This window comes from Glandiceps talaboti, chromosome 22, assembly GCF_964340395.1.
Source record: "Glandiceps talaboti chromosome 22, keGlaTala1.1, whole genome shotgun sequence".
NCBI classification, from domain to species: domain Eukaryota; kingdom Metazoa; phylum Hemichordata; class Enteropneusta; family Spengelidae; genus Glandiceps; species Glandiceps talaboti.
In genome coordinates this window covers 15,663,895-15,690,635 of record NC_135570.1, presented here as the reverse complement: position 1 = coordinate 15,690,635, position 26,741 = coordinate 15,663,895, and the positions used below count along the sequence as shown (strand labels likewise).

Below are 26,741 nucleotides of genomic sequence, written 5' to 3'. Positions count from 1 at the left end.
CGAGAGTATAGGCCATGGATCGTGGTAGGACCTTCTAGCATCTGAGCGGATTGGCCCGGGACGGGTGGGGGAGTGGCAAGTGAAACGCGCAGTGTAACACGGGAAAACAATCACATGACTTTTCTTCATTTCAAAATGGCGACCTACCTTGAAAGTCTCCTCCTCATGATCGTGTCATATCAAGTCGGTAAGCGCTCTCGTTTGCTGTTTGCTCTTACATTAGTTTATGGGCATTTTGATTGACTTTAGTAAAGCAAACCTTATAGGAGGGCTAAGGTTCCAGAGCGCGTTCATTACAAAAATGTTGTTATTGTTTGGCTAGAGCGCTGAGACTTCGTCGATCGTCTGATGTCAGTGATGATATCACAGTGTACAATGATGTTGCACGCTAAAAACAAAACAAATGTGGTGGCAATTGAAAAATGTCGTATTATGTGTAGTTTAAGCATTAATTGTTGACAAGACGATTTGCATAACTAATACCGTGGCAGTACAGTATCAGAATCAGATTGGAAACTCAATCTTGAGACCACAGTCCCTCTGCTCTGCCATGATGAGACCATGGAAGTAGAACACAGGGGTTCTACTTCTATGATGAGACCAATCTCGTATCCAGTCTTACATGCATTATTAGTCTCAGATTTAGCAAATGACGATGACACCTGACGAAGAAACAACACCATTGAGACTACAGGTTGTCTGGATACCAACGTGGTCTGTGAACCACCAATGTGGTCATTAAACACAAATGAGTTTTGGTGTAAATCGTATTAAATGATTTAGACTACTACTACAGGAAATAGTGCCATGTCACACCCTCTTTATACTATATAGGCTGTCAAATTTCTGCTTTACAATTTAAGCTCCAGAAGCTTATAGGATGAAGTGTATGTATGTATGTATGTATGTATGTGTGTGTGTGTGTGTGTGCGTGCGTGCGTGCGTGCGTGCGTGTATGTATGTATGTATGTATGTATGTATGTATGTATGTATCATTGTATGTATGTATGTATGTGTGTGTGTGTGTGTGTGTGTGTCTGTCTGTCTCTGTCCATCTATCTTTGTTTATCTACTCTAGTTCCTATACGGTATCATTTACATCTCAGTTTAGTTAGAGACCACATTGGCATCTAGACTATTGTTTGTCTGTCTGTCTGTCTGTCTGTCTGTCTGTCTGTCTGTCTGTCTGTGTCTCTCTTTGTCACTCAATGTCAGTCTGTCTCTGTCCATCCATCCATCTGTATCTATCATCAATATCTCAAGAATCCATGGCTTGTTTAAAAACAAAGATTTGACATTTGAATAATCATAGAGAATTGTCAGACCATTTCAATTATTATAATTGTATTTACTTAGGAAATGTACATGTATTTCAGCTTTGTTCGTATGTTTAGTGAATAACTAAGTACTGTACATATCAGGACGTTACTTTTTCTATCACATGTTTTATCAAACAAATGACTCAGTTTTTGTTACATCTTACTAACTTTTAAAATATTTATTAAAAATGTATACTATTGGCATTATTCTGTTAGAATCATGTATATGTAGAAAGTAACCCAAGGGTTCATAAAGTTTCAATTTACATCTGGTTAATTTGGAAAATTACAGAATAGGTTAAGCTGATGTATGTTTGATGGTATACACATACAATATATTTCCAGTTGTGTACTTTGACATTATCCCAAGTTGTCAGTGAAGCAACATTGTTTTCCTGTCTGTGGTGAGAATGTGCAGAAATAACAAAACTTGAATTTGCACATCGATCATGAGATATGAAAATGCAAGAAGGCCTGTATGTACATGTACATGTAATCCCTTATTTGACTGACTATTGCAAATTAGGTATCATCATGAAGTTCTGAATCTGAGACTATAAGTATAAGTAATATGTGGCTGAATCTGAGACTAGTAATGTGTGGCTGAATCTGAGACTAGTAATATGTGGCTGAATCTGAGACTAGTAATATGTGGCTGAATCTGAGACTAGTAATATGTGGCTGAATCTGAGACTAATACATTGTAATATGTGGCTGAATCTGAGACTAATTCCAATCTGAATCTGGGACTAGTAATGTGTGGCTGAATCTGAGACTAATTCTGATCTGATTCTGAGACTAACTTGTCAATATAGCCCTGTCCATATCTGATCACTTCAATGTGCATTGAAACAACTTTCTGTCTGCACTAAAAAATGAAAAATGGATTGATTCAAATTACGTGAGCGTATCACACTACCAGCTTTGATTCAGATAATTGCTTATTATCAAACTAATCCACTCAAGTATATGCCTGTCCACACCAGACCTAACTGATTTGAATTACTTTGATCCGGATCAAAACCACCACCTAGAGTAGGATTTGATCCAGATCAGTTGATTTGAATTAGATAGGAATTAACCACAAGTACGGACATGGATTGGGATCAGAGTAGATTTTGTAGTAGCTTTATGTCTATTTACTACCTGCATGCTGCCCAAATGATCTTTGACCTCTTACCTAAGTTCAAATCAACATGCCCATCTCAATATGAGGTGGGTCATATCATGGCAGTATCATATGGGTGATAAATACCATGGTAACCATGGTTATATAAAACAAATTTACAACTGTGTCCGAGTATTTTCATTTCAAAATACTGTGGCAATTGTATTAAATGGTCAATAACAGGAATTTTCAATAATGAATAAAAAATAATGTGCACTAATATGCAAACCAAACTTAAAAATTATGTTTGTCATTGCCAGACCGTTTGCCTATGTGTTTATTTGGTGGTGACATTATTTTTGGTGTCTAGTTGGGAAATTGTCCAAATTATCACACCCCAGAGATGTGTATTTTAGGTAAAAAAATGTGATTTTTGGTCAAAAAACTTAAACCCCAAAACTACTGGGCAGATTGGTCTGAAATGTGGTGGGAATATTCTTAGGGGTGTTTGGATTAAAAATGTTCATGATGTCAATCTCATCAGTGATATGCAAATTAGATCTAAAAATGCAAATCCCCAAAACATAAAAAGTTCAAAACAGAAGATAAAAGCTCAAAAGCTAATACTACAATTATATAAATGTGAGTTCAAATTGAATCATGTTGTTACAACTGCAAAAAAAAAATATTATCACTGTCGTTGTAACAACATGATTGAGCTCGCATGTATAAAATAAACATAATACCAGGTTTGATGTCTTAATCACGAAGTAAGTCAGTAGTTAGTTTTCAGGAGGACAGAACCCAATTGTTTTCTATCATTCATTGTTGCATGCAGTTGTTTCTGTTGTTCCTGTCATTTCTGTACAGTGATATCTATAGTGGATGTTCCAGTTTCACTCCTAGGTACACAGCGCATACTAGTACAGAGTATGGGCAATGATGGACTGCCTCCAGGACAGAGTGGCATGACAGATTATGAGATGGTTGAACACTGTTATAGCCAAAAACATATTCCTGAACTCAAGATTAACACAGCATATTTGTGTATCAACTCATCCATTGATTTTGAAGTTGATATCTTTGCCCAAACCACAGAATGTCACCAGGTAAGATCACAGCAAAGTTGTTTTCATATGATTCCAATGTATTACATGTAGTGACTGGCTTGGCTTACAATAGACAAGTTGATGGTTCCACCCTTGTTGCTGTCATGTTTCTGAATGGCTTAAGGGCAATATTTGAGCCCGAGTTGTGCCCTAGTCAATTAAGCTGTTCATATATCAATGGGGACCTGGTAGGACACATTTGTAATGTGAATGTTGAATCCTATGTGCTTACTTATACTGCAGTGACTTAAATGACTACCATATTTAGTTTAAAAATCTAATATTTTCTGCATAACTAAAAAATTGTAACACAAAAAGACTATTCATGTTTCTACACCATCTGATGCAAGCTGTCTCTCATAGAGATTGACCCTTGACCTTAACATTCAGGGTCAGTTGTCAGAATCAAGCCATTTCTTGCACATCACATGGTACCTTGACCTTAACATTCAGGGTCAGTTGTCAGAATCAAGCCATTTCTTGCACATCACATGGTACTTTGACCTTAACATTCAGGGTCAGTTGTCAGAATCAAGCCATTTCTTGCACATCACATGGTACCGTGACCTTAACATTCAGGGTCAGTTGTCAGAATCAAGCCATTTCTTGCACATCACATGGTACCTTGACCTTAACATTCAGGGTCAGTTGTCAGAATCAAGCCATTTCTTGCACATCACATGGTACCTTGACCTTAACATTCAGGGTCAGTTGTCAGAATCAAGCCATTTCTTGCACATCACATGGTACCTTGACCTTAACATTCAGGGTCAGTTGTCAGAATCAAGCCATTTCTTGCACCAAGCCATTTCTTGCACATCACATGGTACCTTGACCTTAACATTCAGGGTCAGTTGTCAGAATCAAGCCATTTCTTGCACATCACATGGTACCTTGACCTTAACATTCAGGGTCAGTTGTCAGAATCAAGCCATTTCTTGCACATCACATAGTACATGTATTTATATTTGTCAATTTCTTTTTATTCATATTTACATGTAGTATTGTACAGAAGTAAAAAAAAATATTCACAAGCAAATTACTTTGTGGGTCATATAACTTTTTACTGAATGGCTGCCATAGTTGTCATGAACTGCATGATTTACTGAATTTTAATACATGCATGTAGAGACACAATTGTCTAGCTCACATTATGAGATGTAGCTTGACCTTTGACTTCAACTGTGACCTTCAGAATATAAATATCAAAATCAAGCCAGTTTGGACATACATGTACATGTGTCACAGACACTTCGCTGTATTTATTTTTTTGCCACCAATTTCTTTTAAATCTTGCCACCATTGTCACTTAGAAGTAAAGTATTTAGGTGATTGGAAAACTGTCTTCTCTGAAGATTAATGTTATAGTTTAGAAGTTGAAATTATACATTATAATTAGAAATACATGTATTAGGATATCATGTACAAACAGGAATTAAGAAACATGGTTTTATTTATTTGTTATTTTATTACTTTCAGTTTTACTTTCTTTTCATTATTTTGCATTTATGCCTTCTACCAAGTTATTGTAACTGTAGGATTAATACAGGTTTTGTGTGACACCCTTTCCTGTAGGAATTAATTATTTCCTGTTCAAAGAAATTTTATTTTTGTAATCCAGTCATCTGTTATTTCCTTACTAATAGGAAGTACAAATGTAGACATTTGTGTGGTTCCTTTCAGCTGCAGTGATAAGATATCACTGCAGTAAAGCAATTTCTCTGCATCCAGGGCTCAATATAAAGAAAAAAAAATGATTTCAATATCTCTAAATCAGGAAGATGCTTGTCCATGAAATGGAACATGGTGATCAAGCGTATCAAGTTGTAGACTTCTAATAAGTTATATATTGTTGAATTTTTTTACTGTTTAGACTCGCTGTAGTCCCCAACAGGTGAATCCCCAGAGGGGACATCTATCTTGGGTCCCATCCGTCTGTCTGTGCAGGCAGTTATCCATTTGTCCATTGTCACCTGTATCCCAACATTCATTGTCCAATTTCAATCAAACTTGGCATAAATGTCATATGCTATAGTCAGCATAATATGCAGGTCACTTTGTTTTGTGATTTTCATAATAAATGATCAAATGACGGCCATATTTGAAGCTTAATACAAAATGTAGACAGTGACCTTATTTGAGGATATGAATTTTGACGACAAATTACAACACGTCGTCAGCCATGCATGTTTGAAACTTTACACAGTAAAGCCTAAAGGCCTCTACAAGGCCATTTCTTTGTGTTCAGTGGCTGTAGAACTATAACAGAAAAGAAAGATTTCAAAAGAGTGCAATCTGGAAGGAAAATTAAATGATCTTGGTGATGCTATATTTGTTATCTTCTTTTTTTCAGTGTGCTCTGATGTACTACCTTTCAATCCCAAAAGGTGGTTCAAGTCTATTGAGAGTGAATACATCATGGCCAACAGAGATTGTTGTAACGTCACATAATGAAACACATATATATCACAACAACAGGACAGTCTGTAGGTAAGACATCACGTAATGAAACACATATATCACAACAACAGGACAGTCTGTAGGTAAGACATCACATAATGAAACACATATATATCACAACATCAGGACAGTCTGTAGGTAAGACATCACATAATTAAACATATATATCACAACAACAGGACAGTCTGTAGGTAAGACATCACATAATGAAACACATATATCACAACAACAGGACAGTCGGTAGGTAAGACATCACATAATTAAACATATACATCACAATAATAGGACAGTCTGTAGGTAAGACATCACATAATTAAACACATATATATCACAACAACAGGACAGTCTGTAGGTTAGACATCATGTAATGAAACACATCACAACAACAGGACAGTCTGTAGGTAAGACATCACGTAATGAAACACATATATCACAACAACAGGACAGTCTGTAGGTAAGACATCACATAATGAAACACATATATATCACAACATCAGGACAGTCTGTAGGTAAGACATCACATAATTAAACATATATATCACAACAACAGGACAGTCTGTAGGTAAGACATCACATAATGAAACACATATATCACAACAACAGGACAGTCGGTAGGTAAGACATCACATAATTAAACATATACATCACAATAATAGGACAGTCTGTAGGTAAGACATCACATAATTAAACACATATATATCACAACAACAGGACAGTCTGTAGGTTAGACATCATGTAATGAAACACATCACAACAACAGGACAGTCTGTAGGTAAGGCATCACATAATGAAACACATATATATCACAATAATAGGACAGTCTGTAGGTAAGACATCACATAATGAAACACATATATATCACAACAATAGGACAGTCTGTAGGTAAGACATCACATAATGAAACACATATATATCACAACAATAGGACAGTCTGTAGGTAAGGCATCACATAATTAAACACATATATATCACAACAACAGGACAGTCTGTAGGTAAGACATCACATAATTAAACACATATCACAACAATAGGACAGTCTGTAGGTAAGACATCATGTAATGAAACACATCACAACAACAGGACAGTCTGTAGGTAAGACATCACATAATGAAACACATATACATCACAACAATAGGACAGTCTGTAGGTAAGGCATCACATAATGAAACACATATATATCACAACAATAGGACAGTCTGTAGGTAAGACATCACATAATGAAACACATCACAACAACAGGACAGTCGGTAGGTAAGACATCACATAATGAAACATATATATCACAACAATAGGACAGTCTGTAGGTAAGACATCACATAATGAAACACATCACAACAACAGGACAGTCGGTAGGTAAGACATCACATAATGAAACACATCACAACAACAGGACAGTCGGTAGGTAAGACATCACATAATGAAACACATCACAACAACAGGACAGTCTGTAGGTAAGGCATCACATAATGAAACACACATATCGCAACAATAGGACAGTCTGTAGGTTAGACATCACATAATGAAACACATATATATCACAACAATAGGACAGTCTGTAGGTAAGGCATCACATAATGAAACACACATATCGCAACAATAGGACAGTCTGTAGGTTAGACATCACATAATGAAACACATATATATCACAACAATAGGACAGTCTGTAGGTAAGACATCATGTAATGAAACACACATATCGCAACAATAGGACAGTCTGTAGGTTAGACATCACATAATGAAACACATATATATCACAACAATAGGACAGTCTGTAGGTAAGGCATCACATAATGAAACACACATATCGCAACAATAGGACAGTCTGTAGGTTAGACATCACATAATGAAACACATATATATCACAATAATAGGACAGTCTGTAGGTAAGGCATCACATAATGAAACACATATCACAACAATAGGACAGTCTGTAGGTTAGACATCACATAATGAAACACATATATCACAACAACAGGACAGTCTGTAGGTTAGACATCATGTAATGAAACACATATCACAACAATAGGACAGTCTGTAGGTTAGACATCACATAATGAAACACATATATATCACAACAATAGGACAGTCTGTAGGTAAGGCATCACATAATGAAACACACATCGCAACAATAGGACAGTCTGTAGGTTAGACATCACATAATGAAACACATATATATCACAATAATAGGACAGTCTGTAGGTAAGGCATCACATAATGAAACACATATCACAACAATAGGACAGTCTGTAGGTTAGACATCACATAATGAAACACATATATATCACAACAACAGGACAGTCTGTAGGTTAGACATCACATAATGAAACACATATATATCACAACAATAGGACAGTCTGTAGGTAAGGCATCACATAATGAAACACATATCGCAACAATAGGACAGTCTGTAGGTTAGACATCACATAATGAAACACATATATATCACAACAATAGGACAGTCTGTAGGTAAGGCATCACATAATGAAACACACATATCGCAACAATAGGACAGTCTGTAGGTTAGACATCACATAATGAAACACATATATATCACAACAATAGGACAGTCTGTAGGTAAGACATCATGTAATGAAACACATCACAACAATAGGACAGTCTGTAGGTTAGACATCACATAATGAAACACATCACAACAACAGGACAGTCGGTAGGTAAGACATCACATAATGAAACACATATATCACAACAACAGGACAGTCTGTATGTAAGACATCACATAATTAAACACATCACAACAACAGGACAGTCTGTAGGTTAGACATCACATAATTAAACACATCACAACAACAGGACAGTCTGCAGGTAAGACATCACATAATTAAACACATATATATCACAACAACAGGACAGTCTGTAGGTAAGGCATCACATAATGAAACACATCACAACAACAGGACAGTCTGTAGGTAAGACATCACATAATTAAACACATATATATCACAACAACAGGACAGTCTGTAGGTTAGACATCACATAATGAAACACATATATATCACAACAACAGGACAGTCTGTATGTAAGACATCACATAATTAAACACATATATATCACAACAACAGGACAGTCTGTATGTAAGACATCACATAATTAAACACACATATCACAACAATAGGACAGTCTGTATGTAAGACATCACATAATTAAACACATATATATCACAACAATAGGACAGTCTGTATGTAAGACATCACATAATTAAACACATATATATCACAACAACAGGACAGTCTGTATGTAAGACATCACATAATGAAACACATATATATCACAACAATAGGACAGTCTGTAGGTTAGACATCACATAATTAAACACATATATATCACAACAACAGGACAGTCTGTAGGTAAGACATCACATAATTAAACACATATATATCACAACAACAGGACAGTCTGTATGTAAGACATCACATAATTAAACACATATATATCACAACAACAGGACAGTCTGTATGTAAGACATCACATAATGAAACACATATCAAAGAATTGGACAGTCTGTAGGTTAGACATCATGTAATGAAACACATATATATCACAACAACAGGACAGTCTGTAGGTTAGACATCACATAATGAAACATATATCACAACAACAGGACAGTCGGTAGGTAAGACATCACATAATGAAACACATATATCACAACGATAGGACAGTCTATAGGTAAGACATCATATAATGAAACACCAACTGAAAATTGTACTCAGAGTTTAAACTTTTTAATACTTTTTATGCATTGGGTTCTGTCTGTGTGTCCGTCCTTTGACATCCATGCATGCATCCACACTCGCATCTCTGGCATGCACCAAGTAGCAGGTTTTCTTCATAGCTTTTCATCAAATATTTAAGATATAATATTTTAATGATGACTTGGGTTTGACCATGTAAGGCATTGATTGTATGCAAGTCATTAAATTTTGTGACCTAGACCTGTATACCAAAATGGTAGCCATGTTTGTGATAAAAAGCACATTTTACCTGTTATCTCCAAACATCTATGGATACCATTCAAGTGTGCTCACATTACCAATGATGAACTTTCTCATGAGACAATGACCCTTGACCTTGGCAAACATTTTCAAGGTGAAGAGAGTGAAAGGGTTACATTCTAGCTGTACATGGAAGACAGCTAAATATTATTGCTAATTATACTGAAAACCCTACACTACAAACATTTGCATCCCTGGAAAGTCTAACAAAGCAATTCCATGTTAAAATTGCCAAAATGGTAATCATCTTAAACAATACATAACAAGTTTGGGGGGGGGCTATATCTTCAACTGGAGGCTTGTTTGGAAGTGGCTCTCCAATTTATGCTGATATCTCATTGACATCAGAAGAATGTAGTACAATGGCTTTTATCATATGTGCATACACTGGGAGTCATGTACAACTGAGATTTGTATTCTCTGCTAGATATTATTTTCACCAATATATCACCAATAATAGGTCTCAACCTCTGCCTACTCCACCAATATAATATGTCTGCCTTCAACCTATGCCCACTCTGCCAACGCACTGGTCTTCTTTATCCAAGATATTAGCACAGTCTTCATGTCGCATGTGTCTTATGTCTTCTCCAATTGTTTTCTATAATATTCACTTTTAGCTAACCATCATTATAATCCATTATTTTTTAGGCAAACAGAACACTTCGGACAGTCTGGATATTATGTGTTGTGGGTCAATCCTAATCCTGGAGACACGTATGATGACCACTTTGTTTGCAATATTGTAGAAAGTAAAAGACCAGTAGATATTTATATTCGTAAGTCAGTTTTCTATATCTCTACATTATATACCTCGTAAATATGACAAAATATGCATCAACTTTTCATGAAAATATTTCAATATTTTGTTGTATTTTTAGCACCCCAAATGTATCATTAGTCATCCAAAAGGGTACTATTACAATGTGATCTGTACGTCTGTCAGTACGTCCATGCAGCTGTAATATGTAATTTCTCAGAGATTCAATGTCCCATTTCTTTCAAATCAGGTACAAAGGTGACATGTCTTATGGTACATATGCATGTCACTTTGTTTTGCAAGATATGCAAATTTGACAAAAAATTTGGCCATATTTGTAGCTAGAAATCACATTTACAGCATAACTTACAAAAACTATAATACATTGAGACTCCATTCAAATGTCTACCTTCCTATTATCAGGTACAAACTAATTTTTAAGACTTTGACCTTTGACCTTAATCTGGGCACTTTGTCTTCGATTGAAGGCTTGTATTAATGGTACTTTGGTGTTACATGTTGTCATTATATTAATGTTAGAATCATTTGATTTCTTCCAGCCATTTATGTAGCCATTGTGATCTACATTGCAATTGCTGCTCTATATTTACTAGTTCGGTTCTTACGGAAGTAAGTATTTTTATAACCTCATTATTGTCAAAGTTTAAAAAAAAAAAGATTTTTGAATTTCTACAATCAGTATTTTTGTGAAGATAGAAAGATTTCCTTTTTTTCTCAGAATATATCACAAGTGTACTAAGCATATGCAGTGCTTTAAGATGTATCCATTATCTACTTGTCTGAGACAAGAATTGTAGAAAAATACTGATGAGAAATACCTAAAGTTTTGGGGTAACATTGATTATACTTTATGATAAGACAGTTGTTCTATTGTCAAAAGGATTTGAAATGACTGAAGTGAAAAATTGACAAGACATTGTGTGAATAAGATGGAGGTTACTACTCAATCAGGGTGCCCCAAGAAAAGACAACATAAGAGAATGGGTAGGGCACAGGATCATGAAAGAGTCACTGACCGTGCTTTCATCCCCCGAAGGAGGGGACAATTATAATGGGCTCTGTTTGTGCATGTGTCACACAGTATGTCTGTTCATGTATGCATGTCTGTTATTCATCATTTCTCTGACATGCAAATCATTTTTCAATCAGTTCATGTATGTATATACATGTGGCTCAATTCATGTATGTATATACACATGTGGCTCAATTCATGTATGTGCATCTCTCATAAACTATTCTCTACTTCTCTTAAAGGAAAGAGTTGTTTCTACGGATGTTTGAAACAGAAAGACTTGTTAACTCGGTAAGTGGCATTAAAGCTGTACTTTTAACTTGTTACAGAAAAGTTTTGTCTGTAATTTTGATATTTACTCTTTTAATGTAGTAAATTCATTTTCATTTGAAAGATATGTCTGGTTTTATTCATCACATATTGACAGTAAACACAAGATGATAATTATAGTAAGATCCAAAACCTAGATGCAAGGATACGAAATATTTACACAGAGAAATCCACAAAATAAATTATTTTGTCTGAATCAGCTGAAGTCCATGTACATAAGGCTGTCACCTAAATCCACAAAATATATTAGTGTGTGAGAATCAGCTGAAGTACATGTACATAAGACTGTCACCTATTCACTTTTTTTAGGTTCAACACCAAGCATTCTTCCGTCAAGTGTCTTTATGAATATTGGTATCTAGGAACATGTTGAAATCTTATGGAATTTCCATTGCTTCTAATAAGGATTTCCATTTAGAATTATCTATCAGTTTATCAAAAATAACCATTTCTGTCAGGTGCGTGTTGAAATAAAAAAAAAGTGTAATGTTCATAATATTCACGAAACTCAGATGTAAAAATGTTCATATCTAAATACCAGGATCTTGGATCGCCAACCAGTCTCACAGCATCAACAAGAAGTGAATCAATGGAGCCAAAAAGAAGCACTGAGAAACCACGCTCCCAAAGACTAAAATCTCTTGATACATTCAGAGGGTAGGTAGATTATAAACACCATCAGGTACAATATAATAATAATTAATGATAATAATGTTAGTTACATTTTAGCATAACAGAACTGATGTGCTGTCTGTCTGTCTGTCTGTCTGTCTGTCTGTCTGTCTCTCTGTCTGTCTGTCTGTCTCTCTGTCTGTCTGTCTGTCTGTCTCTGTCTCTGTCTCTGTTTCTGTCTGTCTCTCTTTCTCTCTCTCTCTCTCTCTCTCTCTCTCTCTCTCTCTCTCTCTCTCTCTCTCTCTCTCTCTCTCTCTCTCTCTCTCTCTCTCTCTCTCTCTCTCTCAGTTTCTCCCAAGGGGATATTTGTTTGTACACAACTAAGTACAAGTTGCCAATGGTCCTCTTTCTCCCTAGGGGTTATTTGTTTGTGCACAATTAAGTGCAAGGTGGGAGAAAGAGGATTATTAAGTGTGGGTAATTTTTTTAAAACTAAGGCATATCAAATATGGAATATGCATTCATTTTATCCATTGGCATTAGCCAGCCACACAGAAGTAAAGTTTGGATGGCCTTTGTCCTGTATTAAGACTTGTTTTTTTTATTTTACAGGATAAGTATTGTCATAATGATATTTGTAAACTTAGGAGGTGGCGAGTACTGGTTCTTTCAACATTCAAGATGGAATGGTATGTTTACCCAACTTTCAACAGTACATTGGTTTGTGTATCCTCCTAAAGGAATGCAGCAGTTTGTTAGATTTAATTGGTAGTGGTTATGAAATGAAATACATATCAAATTAGACTTGTGTATATTCTTTATTTTGAATGTTTAGTTAATGGAAGATAAAGACAGTTATAAGACAATAAGATGCTTTATGCTCACATTACAATGTATTTGTATTTTCAGGTTTAACTGTTGCAGATCTTGTGTTTCCATGGTAAGTTGAGTTTGTTTTACAAATATTTCTCTTTCTTTTGTTACTATATATCTTCCACAAGTAGTGACAAGGCTCCTCATTTCATCTGTATGTATGTATGTATGTATGTATGTATGTATGTATGTATGTATGTATGTGTTTGTGTGTGTGTGTGTGCGTGCATGCATGCGTGCATGTATGTATGTATGTATGTGTTTGTGTGTGTGCGTGCATGCATGCGTGCGTGCGTGCATGCATGCGTATGTGTGTGTGTGTGTGTGTGTGTGTGTGTGTGTGTGTGTGTGTGTAAACAATTTAAAGTGAAAAACTACTAGACCGATTGTCATGGTATTTGATGGGTGTATTACATTTGGTGTGTAGTTGGGATATTGTTCAAATCAAAATGATTATACCACCAGTGTTGATTTGGTTAAAAAAATGTTATCTTTGGTCAAAAAACTTAAATTAAAACAACTACTGGGCTGAAATTTCGGCCTGAAATTTGGTGGAAATGTTTTAGTGGTGTTTAGATTAAGAATTGTTATAATATGTAGTGATATGCATAATAGGTTTAAAAAATCTGTATTTTTGGTGAAAAATCTATAATTCCAAAACTACCTCAAAGATTGGGCTGAAATTTAATGGGGATGTATCTGGGCATCTGTAGATAAAGCTGAATTCACAAACATGATAATTCCGTTAGCAATATGAAAATTAGGTCTAAATATGTCAACTTTGGTCAAAAACATGCCTTGAAACTGCATGGTATATGGGATTGAAACTTGGTGGGTATGTTCTGGAGGTATTATTCTGCAGCTATTGTTGAAAACATTTTGACACAATTGGCCCTAGCAACCATGACCATGCCATTAGCAACAGTGAAATGTTGATGCATATTACAAAGATAACAACAAGGATGGATAGGTTAGTAAATACAGATTCAAAAAATGTTTGCAAGTATGCCAAGCAACAAAATTTAAAAATGTAAGCAAGTATGCCTAACAACAAGACCATGTCCATAGCAACAGCTAAATTGTGCTACTATACCATTGGCGTTATTTTTACTGTAGTGCCCTCATCATCAAAATGTTTATTTATTTACTCATATCTTCCTTTTTCACAGGTTTGTGTTTATAATGGGAACATCAATAGTACTTGCCTTTAATGCACTACTAAAAAAAGGTGCTTCTAAAGGTAGATTATTCTTCAAAATTGTCAAAAGAACAATCATTCTGTTTGCTCTTGGACTCATTCTTGATACTGGCAAAGGTGAGTTAGGGACTGCTTATTTTCTCCCCTCTCTGTAAAACCAAAAACAGGCCGACCCCCCTAAGGACCCACTCTCCCTGGCCTGTATGTCATATTTACATGACAGATAGTGGACTGCTTATAACTTAGTCTTGCAAGTATTTATAGGGTAGTGCCATACTAAATTAGCAACTACACAGGGTAAGTATATATTCAAAGAGGAGTTTAATAGCATCTTAACAGTAAAAGGTAGGGGAAAAGCTTGAGATGGGAATATTTACACCTTTCATTGGGGTCCTAGGTTTCCTTCTAGAAGCTCTGGAGGTTTTTAGCACAACTGAATTGATATAGTTCAGTAGTGCTATAGGCAGGGCAAAGTGTGTGTGTGGGGGGGGGGGGGGGGGTGTAAACAGCTTAAAGTAAAAAAACAACTTGACCAATTACCATGATATTTGGTGGGTCCATTACCATGGGTGTCTAGTTTGGACAATTTTTAAATCAAAATGATCTTACCACCGGTGTTTAATTAGGGTAAAAAAATGTGATTTTTGGTCAAAAAAACTTAAATTCCAAAAGTACAGAGTAGATCATCAGTGATATGCAAATTAGGTGTAAAAATGTGAATTTTGGTCAAAAACTTATATCTCTAAAAGTACTTGGTCAATGAGACTGAAACTTGGTGAGATATTTCTAGAAGTGTTATTCTACAGGTTTTCTTCAAAACATTTTGATAGGACAAGGTCCACTGGGTGAATTACTGTCTGATAGATTGACTTGAAAACATGTGGTTAACATGTGGTTAACATGTGGTCAACATGTGGTTAACATGTTCTGTGATGATTCAAAATGAAGTACCAACAAGCTTTCTTACAGCAAAGTTTTAGTTACTTGAGGTACTTTGATTTTCAAACAGTTTGTCCATAACGCACATACCCCCTTGAATAAAAATCACCATATTATGTTCATTGATATAACAGATAGAAGTGGAGTTGATTTGTCAACAATTCGAATTCCTGGTGTACTACAGAGGTTCAGTATTTGTTACTTTGTGGTTGCTACAGTAGAACTACTGACAGCTAAAGTGGAGGATCCATATAAGGTAAGAATACATATTTTAACCATTGCACCGCCATGTCTGCATATATATAAACAGTGCCTTTTGGGTTCCCACATTATGTATGTAAATGTGCCAAGCAACAAGACCACACCCATAGCAACAGCCAAATGATCACATATATTGCAAACAGTGTGTGAACTTAAGGGAACATGACTACTGGTCATAAGGACCGACATGTAGCAAATACTGCTGGTCCTTAAGGAAAACTGCTGGTCCATACTCAATGCAGTTCATGTTCACGACCTATATTTATATACCCTCCATTTACAGATTAAATGATTTTGAACTTTAATATGATACAACATATCTTTAGATATACTAAAGTAAAAGAGAGTACAAAGAATTGTTCACTATCCACTATTATTTCATAAAATTTCCACTCACAGAGTCAACAAATAACTTGGAAGTAAATTTTGATTCACTACCAAGTAATATTTGACTCTATGAGTAGAGATTTTCATTTGTAACTATGAACCCAGAGACTATGAATATTCATTCTCGCATAATCTGTTCCTATAGACTCTAGTGGTCTGAGACTGAATGTATTCATTACACGGTCACCATAGAAATACATATCCATAGATTGTAGATAATATGGGTGAATGAATCATTAAATATGCATTATCTGCAATCTCTAAGAGATCACAGTCCTCTCCTTCCTCTCTGTACGATTCACTAAATTCTGAATCACATATCCAAAGTCAGATTCATCGTCTGTGGCAACAGCTGATGTAGCTTTCCAACTCTTAGCGAACGTAGACCCACAACTTCATCATGGCAGAAAGTTTTGTCGCATAACTATCCCTCTTGAAAACTGTGTATTCACTTTATTTCAATTTCCATCCACAAAAGTGACACGGAGCGGTTTCGTCTTCCTTCAAATATGTACTGAAGCCCCCCCCATAAGCCCTACCCGTATACCATACAGTGGTGTATTGAGTATCGTCTCTGACTCGACTGTTTGTGTAAGAAATCTGACCATGATGAAGAGAACTATGGCTAAACATGTCTTACAATGCAAGTTTTTTTGACGTGGGAGCGTGATATGGTAACTGACATGTACTATAATGTGTCATCCACTATATGTACCCGTGTTTGGCATGATGCAGTAATTTTCCAGATAAAACAATGGCAACAAAAATGCAACATTTCTAAGTTTACGTCGACTACAACATGACAGGACATACATTATCATATGAATCAAATTGAAAGCAATCAGACTGCGCATTTTTTTTACTGTTTTACAAAAAAAAACCTATCGTACTGAAGATATTTTACGTACCTGCCTTCTTTATTAGTTAAAACGCCATTTTCAGAGTAATTTATATGTTTTCCGTCAGTTTGTTTTGATCATGGCCACACACATGGGGAACTCCGGTAAATTGATCGGGAAACCCGCTAACATTTACCGGCTTTAATACCAGCCTTTAAAAAACAGTGTCTGTTTAAATTCGTCTTCTTCTTCGGAAGCTCATTGCTGCCTTCTAAATATCGCCACAATACACTTTATAAATACAAGGTGGAACTGTCTCAAACACTTAGAACAGTAAACTTTACAACAATTACTCTATCATGGTGGGAAAAGACGCATGCGCTGAATGCATAAAATGGGTCTGAATGTCTAAGACGTTCTGATTAGTCAAGACACAAATAATTGGAGAAATTCGGTCAATCATGTGTTTACTAGCATAATTTCATAAAGTAAATGCTGTATGCTACGTCATATGTAGACATCAACATTGACAACAACACGTAGCGAGCTAGCTCTGTGTCGCTTGACTTGAACGAGATGATGTCGAGAGTAAAATAGGTAACACAAGATCAGATTCATGTAGGTGAAATTGGATATATCTTTGAATAAAAGTTATTATTTACTCCAAATTTCAGTCGGTCATAAGGACCGATACGTTGTTGTAATTCTGAAAAACTGTCGGTCCGAACAAAAATCTGTTGGTCTCGGGCCGAAGGACCGGCATTAATTTCGCACGCTGATTGCAAAGATAACATTAACAACATGGTTGGATAGTCAACTGGATAGTCATTCAACAAATGAACACCTATTGTTAGCATGGACTAGCATATGTATAAACATTTATAAAAACTGTACAGTTGTGCTACAATGCCATTGGCGGGATTTTTTAATTTATGTATGTATGTTTGTATGTTTGATTATATTTAGAAATGTTCGGGTTTTGACCTGGCATTTTTGTGTCTCGCCAATTTTTCCTTTGATAAAGAATATTTATTCGAAACGTCGGATTTAACAGCTATATATACGGACTGTATGTATGTATGTATGTATGTATGTATGTATGTATGTATGTATGTATGTATGTATGTATGTATGTGTCTGTGTCTGTGTCTGTGTCTGTGTCTGTGTATGTATATGAATGACTTAAAATCAAAACTGCCAGACTGATTGCCTTGGGATGGAATTTGATGGTGATGTGTAGTCACAATATGATATGTAAATTAGGTCTAAGAATCTCAATATTGGTTAAAAACATATATCTTGAAAAGTGTATGATGAATGGGACTGAAACTTGGTGGGGATGTTCTGGAGGTGTTACTCTGCAGTTGTTGTTCGAAACAATCCCATTTCACTGAGGGCTCTAACTTACAGATTACAGTGCAACAAAAAATTGAAGTGTTTTGTATTCATAGTCAGTCTTTGCAATTTGTGTAATACAATTGTATACATGCATTTTATACATATTTATATAATAATGAAAACTCATGATTTTCTACCTTTGCTTTCTCTATTTCAGTTTAAATTTTACAGTGCACTCAGAGATCAAATACATCTATGGTTACATTGGATAGTTGCTATTTGTCTGCTAACTTTGTATATGTGTTTACTGTTTCTGTTACCTGTTCCTGGTTGCCCAACGTAAGTACACTTAACCTAGTTCATGGACTCTGGGTTCATACATAGTCATTAACATTTCTACTCACTCAGGCAGAAAGAAATGTTTTGAAAGAAATTCCATTATATTTTGACTCTGTGAGTAGAAATTTTCATCAATAAATATTGTGGTTGATTAGATGTAGATTTACATAGGTTATAACACACAAGTACTTCAAAGTTTGTAGCCATTGAGCTTTTAAAGCCTTTATAAACTGACAGAATGTATACTTGTGTGTAATTGTTTTGCAAATTGTATTTTGAGCCTAAAGACAAATTTCAAATTTCCGCATTCATATACGGATAATAAAGTTATTAAATCGAATTGAATTGAATTGGATTGTTTAACGATCCTCATCAGACTGACAATAGTTACAGCTGACCACTAGGTGGCGGTATGATCAGAAGTTTTGATGTCCCGTCTCTATTAATCTTGGAATACTGGGATTGTAGCATCTGAAGTTGATAGCCATATATAGCCTACCTGATCTTTCTTGGGAAATCATGTGGGGTGTATCAACAGTGCAAAAATACTTCTTAGGTTCAGTAGTATTATAGGCATGGAAAAGCATCTAACTATGATCTGTGTGTGTGTGTGGGGGGGGGGGGGGTTGAGGGGGTGAGTGTGTGTGTTGTTGTTGTTGTTGTTGTTGTTGATGATGATGATGATGATGATAATGATGATGATATCCCTCAGATTACATGACAAGACTATAGGAAACCATGTAAAGTATCTTGATGATGTCGTTTCAAGTTTAAACTTCAGATTTCTCATTCTAAATTGTTTGCCATCTTGTTATTGGATAATAGAGGATATCTTGGTCCCGGTGGTCAGCTTCTCTTCAATGAAAGTGGATCTACACTGGAGAACTGTACTGGAGGAGCAACAGGTTACATAGATAAGATCATCTTTGGAGAAAGCCATATTTACCCACATCCAACCTGTAAAGTAAGTATCTTTTCTGACATACTGCTTACTCACCTCTTGGTTACATGGAGAAGCCAGTGTTTGGTTTACCAGATCAGTGAGCAAATATTCTCATGTGCCTGATTAGCAGTTTGCTGATAACACCATATATGGTAGTGCATTGTTAGTACAGGCTTGAATGGTCTCTAAACCATGTCCAGTCAGAGAGTGCAGTAGAGTTGTCACTAATGAGAAAACATGTATTTCACTTCTGGCAAGCTTTGTACACTATATCAAAAATACATATTTTTTTCAAAATTAGATTAGTTTATCCCATGTCTTAAAACATTTGTTTGTTTGTTTGTGAAAATATTTATAACAGTGTAGAGGATCACTAATACCTAGTGGTGTCAATTTACATAAAGCTCATTATGCCATGAATGTACACATGCTCAAATGGATGATTGTCTTGTCTTTAGAAATGTCCATCATAAGTAACAGCTGCACAAAGAAATTGTCAGAAATTTTCAAACAAGTAATACATTTGTCTTCATGTATCAGAACATATTCACTAAGTGACTGGTCAAGTAAATGTGATAATTTAGAAAGTCCATGTGTGTGTGTGTGTGTGTGTGTGTGTGTATGTGTGTGTGTGTGTGTGTGTGTGTGTGAGAGAGAGAGAGAGAGAGCGAGAGAGAGACAGAGAGAGAGAGACAGAGAGAGAGACAGACAGACAGAGAGACAGACACAGACAGACAGACAGAGAGTTTGCAGTGAGTGACAAGAAAACCACTCACTGTTGAGATTACAACTGGTAAGACTAAGTAGAGTGTTGTCAGATAGGGATAGAATTGTAATTTATCAGAAGTGAAATTGTGTAAAGTTTACAAAAGTCAAAATTTAAGAGAAGGAAAAGTTAAGTTACGTTTTCACAACATAGAAGCATTCTACTGTGTTCAAAGATTTGGCAACATACATCCGAATCTGGTGAAAGTGACTAAATGTCTTTATTTACCTCTATTTCCATCGTTTTGTGACGTGTGATAGCTGCCTTCCCACATCTGACCCTGTGTAATAGAAAATCTTGTGTGATTCTCAAAGATCTTGAAAGGGTTCTTCAACCAATCAGCATGCTTCTTGCAAAATCGTTCATGTCGTCAACGCAATCCTCCATGTGTACATTTGTTTGTTTGTTTGTATTTCCAATTTCTCCATTGTGTGCAGCTACCAACGTAATGCAACATAGTGCTAGATTCCAATGAGATTTTCTATTACACAAAGTCAGATGTGGGAAGGTGGCAATCACCCAGAACAAAACAAATGACACAAAATAATGGAAATAGAGGTAAATAAAGATATCTAGCCACTTTCACCACATCAGATTTTAATCAAATCACATCCATCCTATGTCTTACAAAAACTGGACAGTCTACAGAATTTCTTGACCTTTACATCAACTCTGAACAACCTCCATCCCCTCTGTCTTCACAGTTAGAACTTATTGATGTCAACTCGGAACAACCTCCATCTCCTCTGTCTTCACAGTTAGAACTTATTGATGTCAACTCTAAACAACCTCCATCCCTCTGTCTTCACAGTTAGAACTTATTGACATTGACCCTTGACCATACGTTTTGTGTGACACCTGTGTTTTCCATGTTTCCTGTAGGACATTTATCAAACAGGACCATATGATCCAGAAGGCATTCTTGGCAGTATAACAGCTATATTGATTACATTTATGGGATTATTGGTAGGTAATACTGTAACAGTTATAAATTGTAAAACATGCCAGATTTAAACTGTAAGGGCAAAACCATCTACGGGTCAATTGGTAATTAGTGAGTGGAACCAAGAATATGGGGTTACTGGTCTCCTCTATTACTTGGATTCTAATTTCAGAAAGTGATAGCTTAAAGTTATGTTTGAGTCCTGTATACTATTGCCTGTGTAAAATGCACTCAAGACCTGATGTTGTGTGTCTCAGATAGTAGTAGTCCTGCTGCATGACATGATTGCAATGTCTGCCTGTATTTTCAAGATAGTATGTTAATTTGGTTCATTTACTCTACAGGCAGGAAAAATTCTTCTACTATTTACTGACTGGAAAAGAAGAGTTCGAAGATGGCTGATGTGGGCAGTTATTACAGTTAGTATTAATATTAGATTTTTGTTATAAAAATATGAATTTTGTCCCTTTCATATGAACTAGTGAAATTTTTTTTTTAATTTATTATATCTATTTCCAAGTTACTTTCTGTGAATATTACAATCATTTCCAATTCACTTTCTCTTATTAGGAAATATTGTAGTTGTGTTACACATGTAGATTTCAATTAAATAATGAAATCATTATGTAGACTGAAATAATAATGGCAGCCATATTTGTAGTAACAGATCAATTTAGATTCTCCTTTCAAGTGTTTAACCCCATTTAAGGTAATTGGCTAGCGATCACTTGCCTGATTCTGATGTAAAGCTGACAATGCCTGAAGTATTTTGGTCGAGATCGACCTTGAACTTTTCATTTTGTACATGTCACCTCTCTGTTTGTCAGCAAGCACAGCATAGTCAGAGAAGAGAAACAGATATTCCAATGGTGCTGATCCTTTACCAGAATATGCACAAGAATTACGATTCCTGACAAAAAATTTGATTCACTGCATACCACTTTCAACATTCCTACTACGTTACAACTGGAAAGCCAAGTAAACAACTCACTGACTGTAGCCATGATTCACTGTGTACAGACCTACTTCAACATTCCATTCCATTAGCATGGTGCTATCCTCAACCTCTCATAAATATATTTATTACCAGAATGTAAAATTTGGAAAATTAATGATACGAAACTCACACCAGATGTAAACTAAATGCTTTCAGTAAGGGCAAACCTTTAGATTGTTGTTCCTTCACACCTTGTTGAAAAGAAAAATTCTGTTCTACAAGACATGATATTGTATTGTACTACATCAATAAATTAAACATAGCTTCAGAATACCGGCTGAAGCGTTTATAGAACATTGTGTAGGCCTCACCATAGCTCTAGATTTTACAGATATATAGAGGCAAGTAAATATGCAAAATAACTTATTACTAAAACTAAATGCTACATCAATAATATTTAGGGACAGAATAGCTTTGGTATCACAAATGTATGTACTAAATTATAATAATAACTTTCATCCCCAATATATATAACCTTCCTTATGGAAGGTGAAAATGTAAGACATGGAGACTCCATTCATGTTGCACAAGTGTCTATCCCCATGTTATTAGATCATAGATGTAAACTTTCTTTTGGACAATGACCTTTGACCCTGGCTTTCACCTTAAGGATCAATTGTCAAAATCTAGCCATTTCCTGCATGCCACATACACTTAGCATTAGGGGTTTTTGTCACCACTAATTTCTTTAAAACATACCATCATTCAGTGACACAGAAGTAAAGTATTTGAGTGGGGGCTGTGTCTTTACAAAGACTGTTTGTAGGTGTGTTCTAATACAAGTTCTAGTTATATTGAATTTGACTTTCTGTTTTATTTACAGGGTATTATTGCAGGTGTTTTGTGTAATTTCCAAAAAAATGATGGCTGGATACCAGTCAACAAAAATCTATGGTAAGATTTCTCTAAGCCTGTTGTATAAAGATTGGGTTCAAAGTTCAAAGTCTAAATATTTACAGAGATTTTTGTGCTTATTAAAAGAACTCCCAGAATAAAGATGCTCTCCTGGAAATTTTAACTGTATTTGGCTGTTCAGCTACTCCCAAGGTAAAAAAAAACTACTTACATGGAAAAAAAAACCTTTAGACATTGAATATTTTTATTTATTGTGATTGAGAGTGCTATGATAGTTTCACAGCCAAGTGACTTTCCAGTCTAGTATTATTAGTATATTATGTCAGCATTAATTGAAAATAGAAGAAAAGCATTTTTTAAACATTGATACAAGTTTGTCTATAGTATGTTATATTTTATATCTTGTATTCTCTGTTACAGGTCATTATCAAATATCTTGGCCCTAGCATCTATGTCTATAGTATGTTATAGTTTATATCTTGTATTCTCTGTTACAGGTCATTATCATATATCTTGGCCCTAGCATCTATGTCATTTCTACTACTCTCAGTCTTGTATTATGTGGTGGATGTGCAGTCTTGGTGGTCAGGGGCTCCATTTTATCATGCTGGTGAGAATCAATCTTTTTTGAATCATCCACTACACATTAATTGCTCTTGAAAAATGTACACACACAGCAGGGGTAGGTAACAAGTATTAGTTAACTTAAAAGCCGGATTGATGTAGTAATGAGTACAAAAATGTAAGTTGCGAGGAAATTCTACATAGTACCAGTTATGAGGAGGTTAGTTGCGAGAAAAAATCTACATAGCTACCATCACAATTTCATTTATCAATTCTAATGTTTATTTTGGTTTCAAATTTTGAAATGAAACTACACACTTCAAACTTGACATTGTCAATGTACATTGCATGCACTTTAAAAGAAACATGGAACACAGTGAGTAAAGAATACAGAAACACATTGTCAAAGATTGATAAATTTATTTGAGTGGTTAAAACTTGGAACTGTTAAAGCAATTACGTTACAATGTCAACCTACAAGCTACCTGGAATCATAGACTGTCTATCAACTGTACATTACAATGTCAACCTACAGGCTACATGGAATCACAGACTGTCTATGATTGAATACATGATCATGATCACACCATATGATCAGAAATCCTGTCATTTCTGACATTTTAATTCAAATCAAACAATTAAATAAAACAGTCCACTGTCCGAACAGTGTTACAACTCAACCTACCAAACTTCGTTCGAGATCTCTTAGAAAAACCAAAGGTTTGGAGGGTATTCACTTCACAATATTGTCAGCCTATACAGGCCAACATTTTGAATTACAATACATTGAGTATATCATGATCATGTCATATAATCCTGTTATCAGCATTGAACTCCTATACCTAGTTTGGATCAGCATGTTTATAAATATTTTTAAAAACTGTACAGTTGTGCTACAATGCTGTTGGCACTATTTTTTGACTCACTATTGCATACATACAGTATATGTATAAAGTAGTGTAGAACAGTTATCTTGTAATCCACACCAAAATTTCACCCAAACTTGTATAAACACATTTTGTGCCACTTTGATAAAAAGATCAGCAAATTGGTACAACTTTGAAATGACTCCATAATTTGTATTACTATTTCTAGGTATGAATTCAATTCTGTTGTACTGTGGTCATGAAATCATGAGGAACTATTTTCCCTGGCAGTGGAAGACTGGACAAACCCATGCTGAAGAACTAGCATCTGACTTGGTTGGAACAAGTCTATGGCTTCTCACTGCTTTATACCTCCATCGTAAAAAAGTGTTTCTAAAGATCTAAGATGCAGGTGGCAGCAACAGTGGAATGATTGTTACTGTATGTAGGTGAAATATGCATGCAAAAGGAAAGTATTACCCAAGGAATAATGGAACAGTTATGGGATAACTATAAACTGAATATCACTACGGTGTAATGCTGACTTTGTGATGTAGATAGTGTCAAATGTTTTACATAGGAAATCCAAAATGTATACATTAGCACAAAGTATGTATTCAAAGTGATAATATGACAGAACCCCATGACGTGAGAGTGCAAGTGTTATATACTCGGGGTATTTGCATGAGTGCCTGCAATGTTCCCTGTGGCAGAACTTTCACAAGCATAGTGAGATATTTCTGTTAAAATGACACTTTGTGATCACATGCTTTCATATAGAACAAACGGTCAAGTCCTAATTTGCATATCATTTGCATGCAGGTATGCAATAATGTTTTTAGTATTGCACTGCAGTGTGAATACCACTAGTATGCATGTGCACTAGTGTAAGTAATGTGTGCTATATATGGAATACTTCCAAATATAGGATTTACATGACTATTAAAATGAAACTATGCATGTTAATTGTTACACAAGGCTTTTAATTGCTATGATAATTATGACAGCAACTTCTTAATTATCTATCAATGAAACAGAAAAATATTAGGTAGGTGAAGTAAAAGTTTATACAGTTACTTTAAGATATGATCTCAGTATTCGAGTCATATGATGTCATAACAAGCACACTGTCAAATAATTGCAGAGAGGAAGAGATATTTTTATTTTCTATACAGAAATAAGACTATTGTTTGTATACCAATATATATCCTGTATATATTTTAGGGTTTTGATCAGACTCACTAGGGTTTTTGGTGGTAGATATATACATGTAGCCATAAGGTGAAATATACATATACATGTAGCCATAATGTGAAATATGCATATACATGTAGCCATAAGGTGAAATATGCATATACATGTAGCCATAAGGTGAAATATGCATATACATGTAGCCATAAGGTGAAATATGCATATACATGTAGCCATAAGGTGAAATATGCATATACATGTAGCCATAAGGTGAAATATGCATATACATGTAGCCATAAGGTGAAATATGCATATACATGTAGCCATAAGGTGAAATATGCATATACATGTAGCCATAAGGTGAAATATGCATATACATGTAGCCATAAGGTGAAATATGCATATACATGTAGCCATAAGGTGAAATATGCATATACATGTAGCCATAAGGTGAAATATGCATGTACATGTAGCCATAAGGTGAAATATGCATATACATGTAGCCATAAGGTGAAATATACATATACATGTAGCCTTAAGGTGAAATATGCATATACATGTAGCCATGAGGTGAAATATGCATATACATGTAGCCATAAGGTGAAATATGCATATACATGTAGCCATGAGGTGAAATATGCATATACATGTAGCCATAAGGTGAAATATGCATATACATGTAGCCATAAGGTGAAATATAC

General features: G+C 35.3%; 1 protein-coding gene across 1 annotated transcript; it reads left to right on the top strand.

Moving 5' to 3' along the window:
* Positions 1 to 145: 145 nt before the first annotated feature.
* LOC144452182 (heparan-alpha-glucosaminide N-acetyltransferase-like) lies at positions 146 to 26,153 on the top strand. The gene is made up of 18 exons (XM_078143224.1): positions 146 to 187; positions 3,322 to 3,536; positions 5,890 to 6,026; positions 10,658 to 10,785; positions 11,327 to 11,396; positions 12,042 to 12,090; positions 12,671 to 12,786; positions 13,354 to 13,430; positions 13,651 to 13,681; positions 14,784 to 14,929; positions 15,886 to 16,007; positions 18,794 to 18,915; positions 19,741 to 19,879; positions 21,507 to 21,590; positions 21,912 to 21,986; positions 23,388 to 23,458; positions 23,917 to 24,029; positions 25,079 to 26,153. Exons 1-18 carry the CDS (start codon positions 166 to 168, stop codon positions 25,252 to 25,254), a joined length of 1,893 nt encoding a protein of 630 aa, XP_077999350.1. The 5' UTR covers positions 146 to 165; the 3' UTR covers positions 25,255 to 26,153.
* Positions 26,154 to 26,741: the final 588 nt, after the last annotated feature.

Coding starts and splice junctions, on each gene's coding strand:
- LOC144452182 (XM_078143224.1), top strand. CDS start 166: ATGATCGTGTCATATCAAGTCG. Junction 21,987..23,387: donor TGATGTGGGCAGTTATTACA/GTTAGTATTAAT, acceptor TTTTATTTACAG/GGTATTATTGCAGGTGTTTT. Junction 24,030..25,078: donor GGCTCCATTTTATCATGCTG/GTGAGAATCAAT, acceptor TACTATTTCTAG/GTATGAATTCAATTCTGTTG.